Here is a 15,204-nt window from a genome sequence, read left to right as displayed (position 1 = left end):
AGGTGAACCAGTCAAATAAATATGGATTCATCTGGCACAAGATCCTTGTGAATACGACAACGAGCCTTCGAGTTCTGTAAATGGCGGGCAATTATTTCCTTCAGACTTTCCGATTAAAAGTTTGTGTGCATTTAACATTTCATCTATCCATGAGGCGTTATGCCCCGCCCATCTCATATTCGTTTGTTTTCGTCAACGAATTACCTTGGTCCGTTTCAGGTGTTAGCGTATGTTACATCAGAGTACATGGCGAGATCCAAATTAACGAAACTGAATGCGTATCCTATACCCCAAAGAGAATGACTCAGTAAATTTTGCATAGTTTGCGTTGTAGGTTTAGTGAAACTCCTTTCTTTGTGCTGTATTGCACAGCGAAGTGTGGGTCTTGCGCACTTTGTACCAGCAGATTGATTATTCTAATTGTTCACTTTAACGCAACAGTTTACCTGCCTTTCGAGTTGCCTCACACATCGCGCAGTGAAGTCCTCTGACTTTTATTCAGTGGACCACGGTTCAGATAACGAAATATCGTAATACTCTATATGACCACAACCTCTACTTTGTATTTGAATCGTCCTAGGTTGGAATCCCTGCCAGCTGTAGAGGTTTTCACAGAAGCCCTGTGGGATTACCACTCCCCTTACAAACTTCGTTTGAGTAATATAACATTGACAATCCCCGTTTACTTTTTTACGCGTTTTCAGTATACGCGACGATTTGTAGGAACGCAACCCCCGTGTATAAGTCACCTATGCCTTAAAGTAGGCCACGACCGTTTTCAGGATCAAATATCTGTTGGAGCTGACGAGGCTTCAAACCCACTGTGACTACATTAATCACCGTAAACAACATGAGTCCTTGATACATGTTATTTTTACTAGATTTTAGTTTACGTATTGACCATAAGGAAACCACTGAAAGTCACAACGACTTAAATAGGTCACCACAGTAGTGACAAGAGACACGTAACGATTTGAGTCATGCAGTGTTCCTTCAATATTTTATGAGTAAGCAAACAACACGAGTCCAAAAATATCTTTGTAACTCTGCACGCAGATGTTAATGAACTGTAACTATATAAGAAATTATGTATGGAACCTGCCGTTCGTTGTTTCGACTAATCACCAGGACATCGAACCTGTTGGGTACTTCTCTCCGCCAGCTGCCAATTAGTGTGTAATAGGCGCTAATTGCGTTTGGTGAATTATTAACCAACTAACTCTTCCCGCTTCGCGAATTGTCCGAAAACAATTTACAGTTGTTATTATTATGCATCTTTCATAACAATCCATTTTTTTAACTGGCCGCGTATGATTTATACGCATGAACAGATCGAGTTGAATTTAGCACTTCAAGTCTTTGCTAAATTTTATGAAATCGATTAGATATTTGTTTAGTGGGAAAGAGAGAAACAAAGTTTAAACGACAGAATTTTAAAGATAAAATTGATGAAGGGAAATAAAATAAAAATAAAAAGGAGATGGTAAATATGAGGGAGAAAGAGAAAGTAAAATTTTGAAATAAAGGGATAGCAGAAGGAAAAGGAAGGATAAGAAACGAAGTTGAGAGGACGGACTGAAGGCACAGGCACAGAGCTTATTGCCCATGCATGTGGCCGGCCAGCATTTCGTCGCAGTGACGTCCGACTAACCCCAACACAGCCGTCTTTTCAACAACATGTGATTATGGGAGTGTATGTGTGCAACCACAGCTCACATTCGTTTCATTACCGGCCTCATTCCAGTGTCATAATCGACGAATGACCACAGATTGCGTTGCTAGAGCTGTTTGAAAACAGCATCTGACGCAATCAGACATAACGACCAATGCTGTAGTTTCTTATAACGGGTGTCCCAGTCATACTCCAGTTCGGTTTCATTACGCACCTTCGAGGCATTTTTATTGGACACTGTGATATTATTATTTTTATAGTTTTCTACCGTAGTGTCGTATAAATAACTATTGAAAATTGGTAGAGATTTGTTAACCTATTTGAAAGTACTCTACCGTAATTTCCGCTTAGTGACTGAGAAAGACAACTCCTTCGGACAGTCTGTAGCCTCGCCGACATTTGGACCGATTACCTTTTGAAAAAGTCAAGAAAGTTACCGCTACACTAACCTACTCTATCATCTCTTACACCTGTTTCATTAATGAACAAATGACGCGAGTTGATTCAAAGCGCAAGTAAATTTGCACTGTTTTGGAAGGTAGGCTAGATTATTAATTAGGCTTAATGAACTACATTTCGGTTTGTCCTGAAATGAAGGTGAGCCATCTGTTGGAGACAATTTCCGTTTTAACCCACTAATCAGCTACTATAATGGAGGCTGTCATTTAGCAATTGTCTGAACAAGGTTATTTGTGCATTTTGTCTGTTATCCGGTCTGCCCTTCTGTTGAAAGGATGGGACAACTGAAGATGAAAATTGTTTTGTTGAGGTCATTTTGAAAATTATAGCTACAATAACCTGTGACTTGTTTAAAGATTTCATGATCAGATTTGCCTACAGAGTCTGATAAATACCCCTAAATCCTCTGGCAGGCTGCGATTCGAAGAGTGTATTTTCCTGATACAAGTCCAGACGATTACCGATGCACTGGCGAACTTTGTGACGTCAGGGAAGGGATGAGAAGGATGTATACGGGTATAAAGCCTGAGCGACAATGTAACAGACGCCACTCGTCAGCAGGACGGAGCACAAGGAAGTGATGTAATTTATTGCAAAAGCTGAGCTGACAGAGATGCAGGTAATCTGAAGTAATAGCTGTTAATTAAAATGTAATGAAATATGTCGACGAGTTGCTGAATGTATCAGTTCCTTTATTAGGACTTGTCTGCATGTTGCTGATAATAGCTTCTTCTTTCAGTGGGCATTTATTTTTTCCCTTTTTTAATTTTCATCTTCGTCTTCGGTTTTTATTCTTTTTGTTTTTCTCTCTTTATTCTTGAATATTTGAATAATTTCTTAATTTTTTTGTTTATTTATTTACACCTTTTTCTTTCATTTCTTTTATACTTTCCTTCCTTGGGAAAGAAAAGCAGAAATGAGACAGCCATGATGTTTGTTAGCGCATGCGCGTGTACATGTCAGCTTTTACCCAGATGACCGATTTTCACGAAACTTAGCGAAGAGAACCCAACCTCGTACTTTGAATTTCGTAGATCATTATTAGAAACGTGTCTGACGCTCCAATTTGTGAGGTGGAGCGACACTTATGTTGGAATATGTTACTTCTGCTCCGAAATTGTGCGTAGCAATACACAAGTGAATAACACGCGAACTGATTTCAGCGCTTCGTTATAAACTTTCGGTACCATATACATCAACACAATATTTTTAAATATGTTCGGTAGGAAAGCAGGCTTCTATCCAGAACTACACAACGCTCCTTCGGTTGTTTATTTCTCTCTTTTATTCCGTTCTACCTTCATTTCTTAATTTCCTTTGTTTTTCTCTCTCCGTTTGTTCTTTGTCTGTCTTTATTTATTACTTTCTTTATTGCACTATATCCATCTTTCCTCTGCAGTAGGAGTCAAACGCGCTGTCCCTGTGCTCAGTTTATGTATTAGAGATAAATTTCCGAACTAATTCGGAGTGTCCCAAAAAGATGTATACATATTATAATATGGTGGCCGCTTGTCAATCAGTTGTTTACCGCTGTTAACTGTACCACAAAGCTAGCTGCGGTCAATTTGAACACCTACGATAGATTGTCTAATTCAGTAAGTGTCATTTCATTAATTCGGTGTTCATAAAAGTTTAGGGGACACTCTGTATATCGTGCATTACAGTTGACTAATCACCCGTCTAAGGAAACCTGCCGCCTGTCTGTGCAGGGTGTAGAACGTTTTGTGTGGTTGGAAAGAGGCTAGATCTGATGTAATATCACAAGCTCTGTTTCTAGAGACAAAATAGCATTACACAGCAAAATACACTGAGTGGTCTCTGCGGTATACATGAATGTAACAACACGCAGATTTCAAGGCCGCTAATAATAAAGCACTGTCAGTCCACAAATAGCAAGGTCATTTCTGTTTTGCTTTAGTACCTAAAGTGAAAGTTCTTGGAGCAACTCAGTTTTAAACTACGCCATAAAGAGAAGCAGACAAAACATCCGTGTCTTGTGCAACAGATGAAACACATCCTAGTGCACTCAATCTGACGTCTTTACGTCTCTGGTTTCATATATTTTAACAAATGAAGCCATCTTAATTTGTGTTTTACATCGGATGTTACAAATCAAAGAGGATGAGATGGATATGGCGTGGAACAGAGAAGGAAAGCGAAGAAATGCATTCAAAATTCTGGCCAGAAGACCTAAAGAGAAGATATATCTTGGGAGACAAAGACCCAGAAAATATTAAAATGGGTTTTAAGATACAAGATATGAGGATGTTGTCTGGTGTCGTGTCTCAGGATGTTAGTCAGTGGTGGGTTGTTACGAACACGGTAACGAAATTTTGAATTGTGTAAAAGGCAGGGAAATGTTTTGACCATCTGAGTCAATATTAACTTCTGAAAGGTTTTTGGTCCATTGATTACTTTGTAAGGACATCTTACCTTGTCACATTTAGAATTTTGAACTTACATTGGACTGGAATGTGATTTTCTAGTTGCAATTGGTCACAGGACCCGCTTTGTGATGTGCGTTATTTATTTTTTAACATCCGATAACCGATCAGACCCTATCTGTATATTTCGGCTGTAAAGATATTAAGAAGAAAGATAATTTAGGAATAGGTTAAAGATAAGATGAGAAAGGAAGAGGGTAGCGTGGGAGGAAAAGGAAATAGAATCTTGAAGAAACTGCAATTGAACTATTTGCATTAGACAGCATCCAAGGAATTCACGTAAAAAAAGGTAAGATTAGGGAATTACACGGCCGAGATTCGAAGCATCTGACTAAAATAAAACTCTTGGAAGATCCTAAAGTCATTATATAATCAGTGTTATTCGTTTATCTCCGTCTGTGGTCTTGTTGCTGGTTATCGTAACCGTATGTATAGTACAAGATTGATCTATGTCCACATCTGTTTCGTCACATCGGTTTAATGCATAAAGTGATCATATTACGGCGCCAAATTATTGTAAATTGTCATTGATATTTGATTTTTAGGAAGTTTTGTTATTTTAGTAGAGGTTATTTAAATAATAACATAATTGAAGGAAGGATGCTGTTGCTGTTATACCATGCCTGTAGCAACATAGGACAACAGAACAAAAAAGGATACTGACATGCATCAATGCCTCGCGTCGGATTCAAACCTACGATCCCACTTTCCAAGTGGTCGATGTTTATGTCTTCGCGCGGTCGATTTAAGGACATGACTTTGTCGAGAACGTTGAACCGCAAATCGCTTCCGCCTCACACAACAAACGAAAATGATGATGTGCGTGATAGATGTGGCGTGCATCATTCATATCTTAACGTCCGTCACAGGATATTGGAATGTAGTATTCATCGGTGGAAAGCTAAACTGATGGCACGTAAGTCTGTCGACTATGCACTTCCGATTAACTTTTGGTTAGAAGCTGGTGATGATAGTGGTCTATCGCTCTTCATTAAGCACTCTGTGCGAAAAGCAACGTGCAGAGCAGTGAACACCTTTGTAAAAAGAGGTCAAACGATTGCATTCAGTAATTGAACCGGAGGCAAATTACTCTTTTGGGTAGAATCCTTCAGAAGTTGATATTCGCTTAGTTGATCAAGAAATTCTTTGCTTTTGTGAAATACGAAATTTCATAATCGCATTTACAAAGAAATATATACACCCAAGGTTAACGTTCCGTATTATAATGTCTATACATATTTTGGGGGCATTCTATATATGTCAAATGTAAATAATTGCGGAAGTGGTCGTAGCCTGTTTTAAGATACTGTCCCGGAACTCTGTAGGAACTGATGGAAACTGCAAAAAAGTTGTAGCTAGGCTATAAAATACCTCAAACAAGGCCAGCAGTAGGATATCACCCCCCCTCCCCCACGTTATGAGGTGATCAAGTAGTTATATTCATACTGGCTTTCATAATTACTGATTAACAGAAAGTGAAATTAAGCGTTGCTTGAACATAGCCTATACACACATATAGCGAGTTTTTGTTATTACTCCTATTCAGCTCTTGGGACATACCCGATTCCTTGAGTGAGTTCGTGTTTTTCTCAGTCTCTCCTTGACTTTGAAGCTGAACTTCATCTTAATAATTAAACATTCTGCCCATGAAATAAAACACGACATGTGTTACAAAGATCAACTCGTTAGTGCTGTTTACGGAAAATATCTTTGTTTCTTCTGATAACCATACGAAACCCATAAATACACTCTGTGGGACAATTTCAGAATTGTAGATTGTTAAATTTTATGGTACATATTGTTACAATTAGGATTTAAATGGTTAATTCGACTTAAGTGTATGTATTTCTGTGTATACTTCGTTTGTCACTAAACATTCTCTGAACCAGGTAGATTTTCCAGTTGGCAGATTTTGTTTAATCGACGTTCTATTTCAGACATTTCCTATTGTCGTGGCAGTCATAGTTCAGACTGCATGGTGGCTTTAGAAGGGGACGGGACGTGCTGACATGTGTAGTAGGGAATGTTTGTCTGCGCATAGCGCAACGGCCGAATATTGAAATCGTGGCGCTGCTAGTTGAGGGAAAACTTTAGCTCAGTTGGTCGCTATCCACGCGAGATGTTGGGTGAATCGACCGCAGCGCCGCGTCCTGTCATGCATAAGATTCATCGTAACTATGTAAACAAAACACAACCGATTTCAATGTTAAAACTTTCTTAGTAAATACACATATAAATTAGTGTTTGTGTGCAGATCGTGAGTGAAAACTTAACAGATACTGGTGTTTCAGTTCTACAGAAATTTACCATGTAAAAATAAGAGTATATTAATTAATTGGATTAGAGATTAAGAATATAGTTAAAAGTAGTACCCATAGTTACAAGAACGTATTCTTGATGAGGTTATATTGCAAGATTAAATAATTCATTTAAACAATGACAGTTTAAAAAATAGTGACAGCATAGGGAATAATTGCCATTGTTGCTATGCAAGTAGGTTATTTACCTCACGTACACAAAGTCATAACTCCGTAGAGCTGGGATGGAATTTAACGATACACCCAAACTGGGACTGGTGTTTTTCAGATTTTTTTTCGTTTTCACTTTAATTTATTCAGCGTGATATTTCTTTATTGTTTACTTTCAAATGTCGGCCACTATACTATTTAATTACTATAGTTTAACCCTTCTGTAAAATTTTCAGGAACTTTGGACGAGGGAAAGCTGATTTATATTTATTTAATTAAAAGTTGGGTGATTCATTTTATTTATTTGTGTAATTCGTCTGTGATAAATGGACGTAGTATCTGGTACAACGTTGTTGTGCACAGCATAATAAATTGAATTAGTAGTTGAAAGAACGTCATTAAAATATGCATTAACATTAATCTATTATTTGAAGGAGCTAGATACTGACAGCATCGTTAAATAAACGACACTTTAAATAAATAATCAACTAAATATTCGTAATCTGTGTAACTTATGCAGTTGTAAACTTGTTAAATAAGCAAGCAACACTTTACACTTTCCGTAGGAAACAATACATAAGTGTAATTCATTATCTTCTGATATCGAGCTCTGCAGTGAAGTTGTTGGTTGCTAAGCAATACAGGTCTAAATGAAATTAATTGCACCAAGTACTGTACTTATCGTATTGAAGGACGCCACATTAGTTACAGAGATTAGTTTAAATTAAACGTGCAATGCAATGTTATCTGGCGGCTAGTGGTGATCTGCACTCCAGATACTGATAGAAATTGAATCCGTTGCCTCCCATCAGTTGTTGGTATATTTTCCTACATTTTGTATAGACTAATGACTGTGCCTTAGATCAGCCACCTATCCGACGAATTTGTATGGTAGATTAGCCGTTTTAATCCCACTGATGTTCATTTGATAGATTATAAAGATTAACACTGAGATAGGTTATGTCCGAATATTGTCCCGATCTTAGAACCCTTACGTATAGTCAATTTACTGACTAATCTGAAATTAAGATTTTCATCTGTTTTATATATAGTATCTCGTTTATCGTCATCTTTATAGGCTTGCTATCTAGAGTAACCTGGTTAAAATTCTGATCGTTTCTGTATACTCACTTATTCACTCTGTGATAATTTCATTCAACACTTTATGGCAGTACCCTCTATATTGTTGTTAAATAACCAAATAATGAAACTGAGTGCCTCCAGACGAATGTTGTAATAAACTGCGACCGTTCTCTTTCACATCCTCCTCAATTAATTATTCATTATTGTCCTAGATTTTTACTTTATGTAACCTACACAGTCGATAGAGCGTAGTTAAATTAACCTAGGTGTCAAGTAAAATCGAAGGATATGTCAGTAGCGTTCTACTCTGTTTTTATGTTTTCCGGATTCGAAGAGCTGAAGGTTTTGGTTGTATCCTCTCATTTTCCGTGCAAATACTGGGACATTGCCTTCAAATATAACACGGCCGCCCCATTGCGTGTCTTGAATAATTAACCCACGTTTGATTCAGCTTTCGCAGCTGTGTGTAGTGTGAACCTGACATTATCATAAGCTTCAGGTATTGATTCAAGGCCCGTCTTTAGCTCCACGTGCTCCCACTTCGCAGCTCTTAGTCACTGCACTGACAGTTATATTCTAGAATGACTTTAGAAACTGAGAAGATACGTCGATACAACTCGGAATAGGCGGCTTCCGAGTCGAGAATTGAAACAAGGATTTTCAGTTCAAGAAGCAGAATTTCTAACCAAATGCAACGTTCGGTTAAAGACTTTTTACAGATAAATTATTTCCTTGATAGAAGTTACTGCTTTTAACCAATAAATGCATATCATTCTAAAGAGTACACAGTATTATAACCGTCTTCTTCGCCATTATTATGAACGTGCAAGGATTAGATACACAATCTTCCGAATTTTATTTTCATCATGACCTTGGTCTTCCTCCTGGTCTGTAATTCGATTTCTGTTTTGGTAATCGTTCCGATATTTTTATGTGAATGCTGTGTCCAGTTCTGTTTATTGTATTTTTATTAGTTAAACATATATATATATATATATATATATATGCAGCTCGTGTCTTATTTATGAATTTAGTGTTCGTATATTTTCTTTTGCATCCATTTATTGATCAAAGAATAATTCGTTGTTGCTGATTTTATTTCATTTTAATCTTCCATACCATCTGATCCAAGTTTATTGTACAGAATTGCAGTAATAATTAATTTATACCTAATAAAACTGAGTAAATTTGTGTTAAAAGTTATTAAGGTTGGTGATAAATTGTAGTTTCACGTTGTATGAAATTGTTTGGACCAATAACGGTAGACTACATAATTCTCCCGACATGCCATTTGGTGTTACGAATCTAATTGTTTGCGATCCAGCGGACAGAAGACAGACATACAGACAAGCGGCATCGTTAGAAAGTGACATCACACGTATGCACATTGCTTACACACATGGCTGGGCAAATCCGATGTAATACAACACAGAGCCCGTGACATATGGTCTAGTACTATGATACTGCGTTTGGTTTGAACGTAGGTTTATTCATGAGAAGCAACAAGGGTCAGAACGTTTGTAAGGGAAGAAATGTATTTGCAAAACGTGTGATTTTCATTGTCTTATGTCATTCGTCTTGGTTTTCATTTTTTGCAAATACAAATCAATTTTTGAAAAACTTATCACACTGCAGATTCTTGTATTTAATTTATTCAGTTGTTAGATTTTTTTAACAACAGCGTCGAATTATAGAATAATTAATGAATAATGAGCTGAAAAATTTGTGATAGAAGAATTTTGTGAACTAATTTTAGACACTGTTTCATGAATCTGCCACGAAGTACTGAGGAATACAATGGTTTTCTTAATTAGTTTTGTAGAATATTAGACACACAATTTTATGGCGTAATCTGTAGCAATTTACACATCGGTAAACCACATTTTAACCTGGGTATTCTTCCACAGGAATAGAACAGTTGAAAACGTTGGTAAAAAATAAGTTTAATGATTGATATTGAACTAAACACCAGTTGACATGATTTGCGTTATTAAGTGTGGCTAGTGGAAGAGACAGGACGTTTTAAGCGAAGTATCAGGAATGCTGTGTGTAGACATGAAGTTAGTTGCAAGGCTGCGTGGTGAAAAAGTGAGAAGGAAAATCCTGGAAGACCAGGAACGCCATCAACCGCCACCCTGTTCGCACAATGTTACCCCAAAGAGGGATAGATCTCGGTCGCTTTGTGTGGATACACTCACTCCTCTCCTCAGACCTGGGTTCGATTCCAAAGCAACCGCATCAAGGGAATTAAATCTTTATAATCTTCACAGAAGACGTGCTTCATCAGCAATGTAAGTGTTGTTTATCTGTCGTGTTATTACAGTAGCAAGTTATTTATAAATTGTATTCATTACAAAAGGTAACCAGTGTACGTATGATTGGTGGTGAATACTGATATTCTATTATAAACAATTTCCTTTTATAATTTTACTTCTTGGTAACTAAATATTTTTTGAGTTAGTACAGCCACAGAGTTGAGGCATCTCGTCCCGTTAGGGTTGATGGCGGGCTCCTAGTTTGGGTTAGTGAAATTGAATTTTCGTTTAAGCTAATTTAGCGACTGGCTATACAAACTCGAACGTAAAATCGATTGTGGTGTTCTGCGTATGCAAACTCTCAAAGGACTTGAAATCAAAAATAAACTTTGCGAGAGATAATGGAGTACAAATATAAACAAAGCACACCATTGTATTATCTTCCTGTTTTATTCCACGCAATGTTTCTTGTGCTGAAAAAGAAAGCTTAATTGAATATAAATTACGTTTGACTGAAGATCCTTACCGAGGCATAACCTAAGAGTTTGGATTAGTGTCGACAAATAATACAAGAACAAATAAATGAAAATGCTACGATATTACCTTAAAATAAAATTTGATCACTTCCTTAATTTCTATGCAAACGTAAAGTCTCAGTAGAGATGCAGTTTATTAAACATCAATAAATGCACAATGAAATAATGTTCATATATTGGTAGTCTTTGTGTGGTCTGTACAGTGTTAATTTCAGTTTGTTTGTCTGACCGTTGGTCCTTCTGTGTGAGTTAGCTTTAAATTACTCGACGGCTTTCGTTTGAACTTGATGGTGGAGATTGCACTAAATTCTGTGTGCCGAATTCAATTTCACTTGGTCCAATATAGCTCCTACTTTACATGAAGCTTTGATTGAACTTTACAATATTTGTTCACGATGGTTTTCGATATGTGAATATTCAACGAAATACAGCAAAATGTTATTCCTAGCTACGTCGTATAAAATAGCATGAGGGATACGAAATCGGTAAGAATGCTTTGAAAAATATGTTTACTCCAAAAGTAAGAATCATTTTAATAACTCAAAAAGTTGAATTTATTGATATGTGATCTGTGTTTGTGCATTGCTAAAAAACTCGGTATGTTCTGTTTCCTTAATCTTGGCCAATTTTACATTCTACGCACCAATTCAAATTCAACACTATCTTATTTAAGCTTTGCACTGGGCCAAAAACACCGCTCCATATCTATAACCTCTTTTGCCGTGGTAGCCCATATTACAAACCTGTCGTAAATCAGTGTCTCGCGATGCGTATCATCATGTTCTTTTTGGGGGTTTTTTGCAGGCCATTAACACTGAATAATTGATTAGTCTTTTGAAAATGGACGAATGATTAATTATATCTATGCATAACGACAAAAAGTCGAAGCTGTGGTCGTCCGTGGATTATAGTTCTGTTACGCGTTGGCTTCCTGATTGCTGTGTGTTTAGACGGATGACCAATAACGATCTGTTTTAAATAAAAAGTCGCCAAGCACGGAAGTTTTAGATAAAATTTGCAAAGTTACTGATAAACGGTTGACGCTTGAAAAAGGGATTCTGTTATTTTGTGTAATACAAAGATAATTTGGAGAAGGTGACTTTTTCTACAATTCTAACACAGTTGTTATAAAAATTACATAGAAGTGTCCTTATCATTATTATTATAATGTGATAGTCGCTCAGCTTGTCTTGAAATTTCCTGTCGTTTGTGAAACTTGAAAGTTCATTAACCGTGTTTACAAAAGACTGCTATTAGACTCTAACATAAGCTACATGAATTAAGTCCATATCTTTATATACCATTTCTTTAAAGCCATTTTAATATTATTCTCCCATCTACGTCTGCGTCGTACAAGTGAACCTTTCCCTTATGATTTTCCAATTACAATTCTCTACGTATTTTTCGGCTGCTCTGTATTACATTTGAGTCGTCCCAAAATTAATGTTTTTAATAATTAACCAGGTTGGATTGCTTGAGCCTGCTTAGTGTTTAGTTTGATTAAAGTGCCACTATATTAAATTAACTGAACGGGTTTTCGTTTGTGTGTGTGATAGTAAGTCACGATCTTCGTTAGCAGTAGAAAGTGGTGTTAAAATTTGTGTTGTGATGGTAGGTATAGAATAATCCGACATTAAAGGATTAATATGAATTTTGTATGCTGGTTTTAAAGCCTCGTTTTGCAAGCCTTCCCTTTTGTTTCTTCCATTATTTTCAGAATGGTTGAGAGATCAATAAGACCAACTTCAGTTCCACGCGTATCCTGGGGGTTTAGTCATGTGTCGAGAGCGGTGAAACGATCTACGGGTTTTATGTCTCGTATTTTAGCTGAAAGAAAGGATTCATTCAGACAGCTCAGAGCGCCTGAATCAAAAGTTGGAAGGTATCTAGATTAAAGTCCAGAGTAGAACGTTGCTTTTCTAATTTAATTACCAACATCCATCTTCCAGAATGTTGACATTTGGCCTCTTTGATCTGTTAGTTCACCGTATTCTTCTCTAAGTCTTTCAAGTTATTTAACAAAGATTTTGTTCTTAAATATACTAGACTTTTCTAATATTGTACATCGTACATTGCCAGATGCATAACATATATTAATATTATTGTTCTACATTATTACAACTGCATATAATTATCTGTTTGTCCGAAAATTTCGTATCTGAAGCTACTCTACGGATTTCAGTAACATTTGGTATTGGTGTGTAAAGTGAAAGTCACGCGAATTTAATTTTGGTTTATATCGGTGTAATTTAACCCCTACTGAACACGAAGCTCAGATTAAATTTAAAATGTTCTCGTAAATAGTTTATTGCATAAAATGTTATATAATACTCCATAAAATTGCAACAGAGTTTATGTGCTCGTATATTTAAGACTTACGCCTTTCATTAGTAATTCTGCTTCATATTCGAGAGATCCCGAGATTCAAATCTTGGTCCCGAGGCCGGTTATTCTGAGTGAGGATTTTTTTGTGTTTTCTCTCGATACCTCCAGGCGTATCTCGGATTAATGCCTTAAATTAGCCACGATCACTTTCTTTTATATTCTTTCCGATTTCTTACTTCCTAACCATCCTGTCATCTGACAGTCCGTGCTACAATTAGCTTTCGATGAAAATGTTGTGTAATAGTTTCGTCCTAAATGAATCCTTTCTTTACCAGTAACAAATGACTTCAGAATATCTGACCAGTAACTGATCGATGTTGTTCAATCCTGCAATAATTTTATCTACATGCGGAGTTAACCTCTAGAGTAGAATGTTGGACAAAAGCTTATATGTAGTTTACAGCAATGACAACATCGATAATTGTCTCTGTTTCATCTGCCGCCATGTTAGCCGATTATTGTTGGATGGTGAAAAGGGATGCTCCAGTAGCTAAATACAAGCGAAAGGCGAAAAGACGCCATGTTTGACAGAAGCATGTTCGTAGCTACATCTTACTGCCATATAACTAAAAAAAAATACCTTGTATAAATATAACAAAGTATTTTTCCGAAAACAAGATCCAATCTGCCAATTTAAGCCCTATTTCCGTGTTTAGCACCCCAAAATCTATAAAGTAAATTTACTTTCATGCCCATAACAAGAAATGACCCAGAATTTGTTGAACAGTGTAATCAGGGCGATGAGCCATATTCAGACTCACCACCGTGGAAACCTCAAATCCTACAGAGTTAATAACTTTGTGGGTCTTAAAATGTAATTTTACGTCTAGATCAGTTCTGCCGAAGCTAGAAATTTATATATTTGTTTACCGAAAGTTCCATATATTGGCCTACTGACATAAAAGTGTATTGTTAAAACTGCTGTGACGTGCTACGAGAAATGATGCTAGCCAACAAGTGTGTGATTGGAGGCGCAGGGGGTGGGATTCAAAACAGAGAACTTCACTCAGAAACCATATACAAACAGTTCGGTTCGTGGTACGACAAGACAGAACTGTCTACCTCCCGTCGGGATTGCTGTATGCAAAACGCAATGTTGCGTTCTTTGTACAATGAAATGTAATTACTGGAATAGCGTCGTGGTTTAGTTATCGGGGATTTATTTTCGAATTCTTCCGTTTTGAAGTGTAAATTGGATATCTGCTGCGTCGGATAACTGAATCTTTAGGTGCAGACTGGCTCCGCGCCTGTTATCAAAGCGGAATCTATATTCCGTACTACCACAATAGCGTACTCAATTCGGTAATAAGAGATTTGGAAAGTTTAAATAGTTTCTAGGGCAGAGTAATGCCCAAGACAGGCGCGGAAATAAACGAACAAATAATTTAATTTAACATCAAAATTAATTTAGAAAGAAACTGATAATTAAAGTAATGATTTACGGTAAGAAAGAAATAGATAAAGCATAAAAAATAAGTAAGGTGCGAAGGGAAGTTGGCAATATTTGGCAATTTTCTGAAAAAGCACATGTGAGATTATGTACGTTAATTTTAGGAAAATTATTATTTTTATTATTATTTTTATTATTATTATTATTCTCTATAGCTGTTAATAATTCAAAAGCTTTGTTCAAACTTTTAAAGAGTTTTAAATTGCATATCAGTTTCAGTTTACTTAAGTGATCTACTTGTGCAACACTTTGAAATAAGTGCTTAGGAAAGTGAATATTTTTGCTTGTCTCTGATAGTTTTCTGTTATATAAGGTGGTAGTCTTAAAGTAGCGATGTATGGGTTTTAGCTATGTACTCTTAACCTTTTAAACATCTAATTAACAGTTTGTGCAGCGAGTTACTGGAACCTGTTGACTTGATCTGTTGACTGACATTACACAGTCTCCCTCTT

The 15,204-nt window shown here is 36.6% G+C and overlaps 1 protein-coding gene across 9 annotated transcripts in view; it reads left to right on the top strand.

The window, feature by feature from the left end:
- The window catches only part of LOC110835194 (GTPase-activating Rap/Ran-GAP domain-like protein 3), a 245,277-nt gene that overhangs the window by 158,566 nt on the left and 71,507 nt on the right, over window positions 1-15,204 (top strand). The window contains exons 1-2 of one of the 9 annotated variants that reach the window (XM_087351120.1): window positions 6,663-6,832; window positions 10,034-10,417. The exons of 6 other annotated variants lie outside the window; for them this stretch is intronic. In XM_087351120.1, the coding sequence (XP_087207246.1) occupies window positions 10,167-10,417 (251 nt within the window). In that variant the 5' untranslated portion in view covers window positions 6,663-6,832; window positions 10,034-10,166. Of the gene's footprint in view, window positions 1-6,662; window positions 6,886-10,033; window positions 10,418-15,204 lie in introns of those variants that run through there. 2 more of the 9 variants (XM_022075158.2, XM_022075159.2) reach the window with 2 other exon arrangements.

Source organism: Zootermopsis nevadensis, unplaced genomic scaffold (assembly GCF_977971745.1).
Source record: "Zootermopsis nevadensis isolate Lab colony 2312 unplaced genomic scaffold, Znev_1.0 Znev_ptg000002l, whole genome shotgun sequence".
NCBI classification, from domain to species: domain Eukaryota; kingdom Metazoa; phylum Arthropoda; class Insecta; order Blattodea; family Termopsidae; genus Zootermopsis; species Zootermopsis nevadensis.
This window is presented reverse-complemented; position numbering and strand designations above follow the sequence as displayed.